The 8,134-nt window shown below is 39.9% G+C and overlaps 1 protein-coding gene across 1 annotated transcript; it reads left to right on the plus strand.

The window, feature by feature from the left end:
• The first annotated feature begins 776 nt into the window (after positions 1 to 776).
• LOC101847244 lies at positions 777 to 7,780 on the plus strand. Its single transcript, XM_005091998.3, has 4 exons — positions 777 to 1,284; positions 3,885 to 4,026; positions 5,982 to 6,191; positions 7,441 to 7,780. Exons 1-4 carry the CDS (start codon positions 1,030 to 1,032, stop codon positions 7,647 to 7,649), a joined length of 816 nt encoding a protein of 271 aa, XP_005092055.1. The 5' UTR covers positions 777 to 1,029; the 3' UTR covers positions 7,650 to 7,780.
• Positions 7,781 to 8,134: the final 354 nt, after the last annotated feature.

Below are 8,134 nucleotides of genomic sequence, written 5' to 3' on the forward strand. Positions count from 1 at the left end.
GTATCTGTCTTTCTTCATTTACTTCAGTATTTCAAAGTGTGTTTGTGTGGTGTCATGAAAGACTCGTCCAAGTATCTTAACACTGGTTAATAAAAGAGCTAACTCATTAACCTCTACTGTGTCTGGGATGGTTGGATGATAGGAAAGACAGGTTTTTTGCTCTTGTAATTTGAACCGTTCTGCTATTTCTCATTATTGTCTTATGTGTACTCTTAAATTTTCAGAAAGTTTATCTCTTTACTGCATTCCCACACTTCCTCCTTTTTCTCCTTCTCTCTAATCCCCCTCTCTATCCCCCCTAACCTTTTCTCTCTTTCTCTCTCTCTCTCTCTCTCTCTCTCTCTCTCTCTCTCTCTCTCTCTCTCTATCTCTCTCTCTCTCTCTTATATATATAACATACTGTCAGTAGTCCTGTATGTTATTATACCACTACCTCTGCATATCGGAATGATGCCTGCATCTGGGCAAGGAAAACTAGTGATTTTAAACGTACATGTTTGCAATAACGGACAGCTGCGTGGGCCAGACCTGGGAATAAACATCACTGGGAAGTTCTTTTCGTTCAAAAAGCACGCACAGTCACTGGGGGACTTGTAGACAAAGCAAAGTAACCGAGGAGTGTCATGGAAGAAGTCTCTTGACGTCTCGAACTTTCTTAGCTCTCAGCTCTGGTTTGAACACACGCCAACTACAGTTGGGTAAACAAATAAACATAAGCAGGTCCAAGTCAACAACAGCGGTCGTTTTGTAGGCTTTATATAGCTTCGTGGTAGCACGCGTCTGTCTTTTTTGTGGTTTGAGGGATTCAGGAAGGGGCTGCTTGTACTTAAATGCAGCATGATAGGCTAGAACGCCATACTGAGAACAGAAGTCATATCATTTACAGAACTTGGTTGGGTAGTCTTTAAAAAATCGTGGCCAGGCTTTCAGTTTAAAAAGACAATAACTAAACGCTACGGTCCTCAGTAGAAATCGAAACTTTTCAGTATCGCAGTAACAACAAATTAATTTAAAAGTTTAAAAAACAAAATGCATCTCTTTGTGTATGTTGCTGTTCTCTTGGCCTGTCTCAGTATGGTGGTGGCCCAAAGAAACTACGGCAATAACTACGGAAGAAACCAACAGGGTCAGCAACAGGGTCAGTTTTCGTATCAGGAGTCAAACCCACCAAGACAAAATAGACCAGCCCAAAATTACAACACTGATGATACCTTCGGGGCCGATCCTGGATGCAGGGATCCTTGGACGACAGAATGGACCCGTGATCCTAACGACTGCACACAGGTACGTCACGACAGTGGTACAGACAGTTACTGTGAAATTAAAGCAAACTGGAGATAGCTAACCTTGTTGGAAGCATGCATAGCCATGTTGCAGAAAATCTTACTTGCTGCCTCTTTCTTGTCATACCTTTTTCCTTGCATCGGTGCATGTGTGCAAAGAGCTCGTCATATTTCAATTCACTCGGCTTAATCTAGAATCTATTTGTACATCTTGGTATGATACTGGCAAAGCTGAAATGATTTATCACAGCTTGGTGAATACTCCTCAACGAAGGGCCCACAAGCAAAATTTTGACCCTGATTTGGAGAAGCGGAGAGGGGGGTGGGGGGGTGGGGTGGGGCGCAAAGAAGCGAGAGAGAGAGAGAGAGAGAGAGAGAGAGAGAGAGAGAGAGAGAGAGAGAGAGAGAGAGAGAGAGGGGGGGTGGGGGGGGGGGGGGGGGCGCAAAGAAGCGAAGGGTTATGTTAAAGAACAGGGTTTCAAAGATAAAAAGATGAATTTAATTTCTAAGAAGAATAAATGTTAAAGTAAACCATCTCGTTTTCGTACAAAGCAGGATTTCTTGGGACTCTACATCCATAAAACAAAATCACATACAAATGTTTGCAGTAGCCTCATGCTTATAATTGTAAAGATCAACTGTATGTTTGTCTGTCTGTCTGTCTGTCTGTCCGTCTGTCTGTCTGTCTGTCTCTTTGTCTTTCTCTTCTTCTCTTTAGGTTTTAATATTTGACTTAGATCCATACAAATTTGCATTTTCTTATTTGCCTAAAACACACGTTGTGCAATGTTTCTAATATACCTGTTCGCCTCTAGATCAAACATGATGGCGTAACTTTGTCTAAGTAACTTAATACCTAGATGCATATTCGTCAAACAGGATACAGAGTGTGTACAGATGTTTGCTGAAGTTGAATGTGAGACAAGAGTCACGGCTGCCTTCGTGGCACAAAACGTGACAAAGAAAAATATCGCAGAACCGAACTCAACACCTTCCAAATAGAGATACCATACTAACCATTAAAAAGGCTGAGATCCTTTGTTATTATTTCTCAATGATGAGAAGCTGGAAAACGTGACTAAGGAGTCAATGACATGTTTTTTTATTCCAGAAAGTCTAATATCTACATCCGGGTGGAAATCGTAATAGTCCCTATGTAAATCGCGTCTACTGCCAGATCCAAATCACAATCTTGATATAATCATGCTGCAATCAGTACAGTGGTAATTTATTCTCATCAGATCATGATATCGTTGTAGGGCTTACTTAATTTAAAAATAACTGTTGGAGCTATACTTTATTACTAGACACCTTTTACTGAAAAACCCGGACTCATTTACGTACAAGTGAGCAAATCACGGGAATAGAAAGTAATATAAGACCAGAACAAAGACTTTAACTCACATTGATTAGCGAATTAAAGGTGGGTCCTTGACGCAAACAAACACGATGTGTTTGGACTTTGTTTATTTTGCATTTGCATAATACTTACCTACAAATACTGTCAAGTAGACACATCCTATAAAGAGAGCACATTTTGTTTTCTCAAAGAGCCCATAAAATCCACCCCCCCCCCCCTCCCCTTCCCATTAAGAGTGCCAAAATTTCATACGGGCCAAGTCCTCGATGCTTTTCTTTCTTTCCCCTTGGAATCTCTCAGGTGCACTCTTTCGTTACCTTCAGACATTTGGGATGACATTTCGAATCAACGTCAGTTGACCCATCACTGAAATAAGCAACATTCTTTTCTTGTAAAAAAGAAAAAAATGGAGTCAGAGTGAGAATGTTATGTACAACATTAATTAACCTCTACACTTTAAGAAAAAGGACTGATTTTTTAGTGTGTATGGAAAGGCTGCCCGCTATGTACGCTGTAAAGAATGGGTTGGTATGTGTCTCACTTACAATGCTGTCATCAGCAGGGAGACAGGCATAGCTGACTAGACAACGCGCTCCCTCGATATTTCCGTTTCCACTGCATCTCTAAGTACGTCTCTCAGCTCCGTGCTCGTCCATTCTGACCACGTACAGGGTTTCTCATTATTTTTCCGTCTCATTCTACTTTGCCTCTTTGCATAATGATAACTGGTGTGTATTTGTGGGAAAAAGCAAACTCACTTACCAGGATAGCTTACTGTATCTGGTACTATAAGTCGTAGTAGCAGTCAAAGGGACATTTAACAGCTGTTGGCATGCTCTACTAGGTGTAGATATTTCAACAACTAATTGCTATAAAAACATGGATAAAATACGGGTGCGTGTTTTATGAAAAGGCGATCACTGGGTATGACAATCTGTTGGTTTTTTTTATCTAAAGGAAACGTAGTTACAATTATTTTTTTAGTATGCTGTTATAGTTTGAGAAGCAGTATTTTGAGATTTTTTTTTCTTAGCATGTGTAAACAGTAAACGCCACTCACTGGTAACTTTAGTTCAACCTCCGTTCAATCTCTGTTTTTTATATTAGACTCACAAATCTTCGTTTCGAAGTCCCCTCGCAAATACGCCTCTGAAAGGATCAGTTTAGCCCTCTTTTGAACAATAGTTATACATATTTTTGTGGTATTATCATTGCCTCCCATTATTCCATATAACACCCAGGTGCACTTCTGTGTCCAAGGAAAGAAATACTGGACCATCAACTGTAACGACACCCGTGTGTGGTCCAATGTTGGCCACGCATGCGTAGAGCCCATGTCTCAGTGGGACGACTGCAACCAGGTCATGACAACGCCAGCCCTCAGTAAGTTAACTTTTCAATTGTGATATACAATATTAGTGGGGATCAAGAGTGTCGGCTTTCTGTTTGTCTTTGATTTTCACTGGATTCCTATTGTCTCAAACTTGCCCGCGTAGACAGACAGAGAGAGGGAGGAGGCAGAGAGAGAGAGAGAGAGAGAGAGAGAGAGAGAGAGAGAGAGAGAGAGAGAGAGAGAGAGAGAGGGGGGGGAGAAAGAGGAATCTCACTGTTTTAATCAAACTCAGGGTTAACCACATATCTTTTAATTGGAAAAAAACAAGGGTATTGATCCTTTTCATCTTAGCTCCTCCCCAGTGTCTCAAACTGCCAACCCTTGTACAAACAATCTCTTAGCAGATGGCTCTTCAGCTGGATAGTCAACATTGTTGTACAATGACAAGAAATCGGAAATAGAAGAATATACAAGTTGCGTTTAAATAACCAGAAGTGATCAGAATCTCTTCTCCTCCTTGCCTCCCTTTGGGTAAACAGGTTGCAATTATAGTCTGAATAAGGAAAGGGTAGGCCTCGTGACAAGCTTTTAATATAAATTGAAACGTCATAATCCACGTCATCAATGGCGTCATAACAGGGTTCATGGACTCTCAGCAAACATTTTGTTTTCTCTCCTCTTTAGGAAGGCCACGCCTAAAAACAAGTACTTTTTATTCCAAACTTGCAATAAAGTATGTTTGAACACGAGGAAGGATCCTTTAATAAAATATGTCAACGATATGGTAAGATATTATGCAGGTTTGCCCCCACATCGAAGCTGGTTAAATACCACAAGTGTCTTCGTTCTACGGATTTATTTGATGCACCCCCCCCCCTTCCTTCAATAAAACAGAACCGGACCACCGTAGCCGTCACATCTTGAAAAGACGTTTGCTCGGAAAACAGAAAACCTTTAAACAGTACCCAATCCTGAAGCTGGTTCCCTCCATATTATCTTTATTTTTCTAAATTGCACAACTGCCTTCATCATATATGAATGTGTGCTGGACATAAAGGCATTTGCTTTTGATTAAATGTTCTAACTTTATCCCCTATTGCTCCCTCCCTGGAACACCCACTGTCACAACACACGCACACACACACACACACACACACACACACACACACACACACACACTTACACACACACACACCCGATCCTTAACCCTATCCGTACGTCGTGTTTTCCTATCGTATCCATACGACGTGGGGAACTCTGTGCCACCATTTTCAAAATTAGAAATTTCCTCGTTTTCAAAGAGATCTTCGTACTAGAAGTATTCTAAAATGCGAAGAATACAACCCGGGGTACAAAATGACCCCAGAGAGTACGGATATAGTTAAGAAAGTATTTTTACGAAGGTGACAGGTGCATTGACTTTACGGATTTTTACCCAAATTTCGATCTTGACTGTTGATGACTTGATTTTTCCACAATGGCATCTAACGTTTGTTGCATCTCTTAGAATGTATCATATTTTAGTACATAAGATAATTATGACTTTTATTTTTTTTAAACTACAGTCACATTGATCATTATTATTCATTGAATAGAACCAGGGTGTTTTGCGTGTCTTTGTCTCGAAGTTTGATCCTCCGCCGTCTGTGATGTTCATATGGATGAACTTAAGACAACTGCACAGTGTGGTGATGAAGGAAAAGAAAACAGAGACACACTGCTCTGATAAAATAAACCTACAGCAAAGTGTGCTAATTTCGGAGTCACAGATAATAATGAATTAGGAAATGAATCAATTTTCCATTTATTTCCCAAAATTCTTTTCGTTCCGTTTAAGGAGTTCGTTTGAATACTTTTGTATCTCTCTTTTCACGTAATATTTTTTAATGTGTTCTGTTATCAGCCCATGCACTCGTTTGACTTGTAACAATAGTCCAGTTGCTTAGAATTGAAACCATTAACTCACTGAAAAATAATTTAAGACATTCTTTGTTTCATTTATCAGATGATCCTCGCTGCGCACCCGACCCCAACGGCATGAACCCCGACCCCAGCAATTGTGCCCAGTTCCTGGCCTGTGTTAACATGACAGTGGTGGCCACAATGGACTGCCCCACAAACACGCTCTTTAGCACTCGCAACAGCACCTGCGAGCTGAGCTTTCTCGTGGCCTCGGAGTGTCGGGAAAGGAGCATCCCTGGTCACGTGGTCGTCAGTAAGTGGAACCTTCAAGGTTCTTCTCTTACCTCTTTGAAGTCGGCACATCTACTGGCTCGACGCTGCATTACTGCTCTATTTTTTTTCCCTCATTAATCAGAAATATCTGCTTGCTGTATTTTAAGGCAGTTACATCAATAGTATCCTCATATTAAATCTTCATTCTCTTCTGAACATGTTGATGAGCACAACAAGCTTGCAGCTTTAAGACCTGCCTTTTTCATGATGCAAATGCTAACGTTTGCACTTTTTAACTTAACTTGCTGTATTAAAATAGGGAATAGGACAACGAACCTTAAGTGTTAAACCTTCTCCGAAATTAAATTGTCTTACAAAATCAGAAAAGAGCTAAGCCAGAATAGAAACAATAAAGGTACACATTTTGTTTTGAACAAGAAAAAAGATGACATATTCATTGTTTGTGTTGGGCTACATACATTCTTCTTTTCAAACATTGAATAGTTTGCGCGACAGTCTACTTTGGTTCAGTATAGATCAGATTTTACTTCTCAGGATACAAAACGTTCCTTTATAAAGAAACTAGACTCAATTTAATTAAAGTTTGGCTATTTTTATGATGGGAGGGCACATTCTTGTTACGTTATGTTCACCATGTGAGAGAGCACAGATTTGTATCGGTCTGGATTGTGGAGTTAGAAACAAATAATGGTTTTGAAACCCAAGGTAGAAAAAAATGACAATGTATAGATATATACCAGACTGGGCTATCATGCTGCTACAACAACTGGCAGGGCACAATTCAAGTAGAACGTTACACTTTTTTGGAAAAACAACGTTCCTTTGTAAAGAAACTAGACTCAATTTAATTAAAGTTTGGCTGGTCATATGCGCTGATTTCATCTGCATGAGAATGTGTTCTATTTTTTTCTGGGAAAAGGGAGTAATAAAGCTTCTTCAGAGATGAATGGTAAAATGGTAAGTGGGTTGTGTTCTTATTAGGCAAGACTGAAGGTTATCGAGTTGATTTTAAGGAGTGATGTACAGTTTTCTCTTTTGTATCATCCACCGGTGTTCTTTCGAAAGCGTTTATGAAGGCCTAACTCCTACTGAAGAAGCAACAACCAGGAATTAGAAAATACCTGAACGAACGAATGGAAGAATGTTTGGTTGGAAGGAGCGATGGGTAGGATGGAAGCGTATTATTATAGACTTGTTTTCTTTAATATCCTTTGCATTCCACTGATTTGACTTTTCAAATACGTTGTCGGATTTATTCCTTTCTATAGCGACTGCCAGCCCCATTGTGGACAAACCATGTGCTGGTTTTTCAAACGCTGATGTGAGCGACCCAACAAATTGTGCCCGGTTCTACAAGTGCAACTATGGTCGTGTCGTCGCCAGGATCAAGTGCCCAAACAGCAGCGCATTCAACGCAGAGAAAAGGAAGTGTGACTGGAGAGCCAATGTTGACTGTCAAGACAGACCCATTTTTTGATTAACGACGTCGCAAATCATTGATGACGTCATGATGTTCAATTCGGTTATATCCGATTTTTAACAATTTTGCACCAGATGTTCATGTATGTTTGCCATTGTCATATTTAGCAATAAACAAAGACAAAAGACTCTTGTTGGAAGTTGCTTTTGTTCAGATTCGTTAAACCTAGGAATTGTTGGTTTTGTTAATTTAGAAAACGTTTTAAAAGAACAAGTATCTGACTTATCCCCTACTTATAAGATGAGACGCTGAAAAAATACCATTCTGTAATCTTCATCTTCTTCTTTGATACCCCTGCAGTACATAAAAGGTAGTCAATTGCTGGTTCTTCAATCTGCAGTGCAGTTAATTTTTACATTTGTGACCAATTCTCCTTCTTTGTACAGTCCCTTGCCTTCAGCCATCCACATTCTGATTTGGAAGGTACTCTGAAAGTTTTTTATTCTGACTATAGTATTTTCAGTTATAGTAAAAATTGATTT

The sequence above is a fragment of the Aplysia californica genome, unplaced genomic scaffold (genome assembly GCF_000002075.1).
Source record: "Aplysia californica isolate F4 #8 unplaced genomic scaffold, AplCal3.0 scaffold00039, whole genome shotgun sequence".
Taxonomy (NCBI): Eukaryota; Metazoa; Mollusca; class Gastropoda; order Aplysiida; family Aplysiidae; genus Aplysia; species Aplysia californica.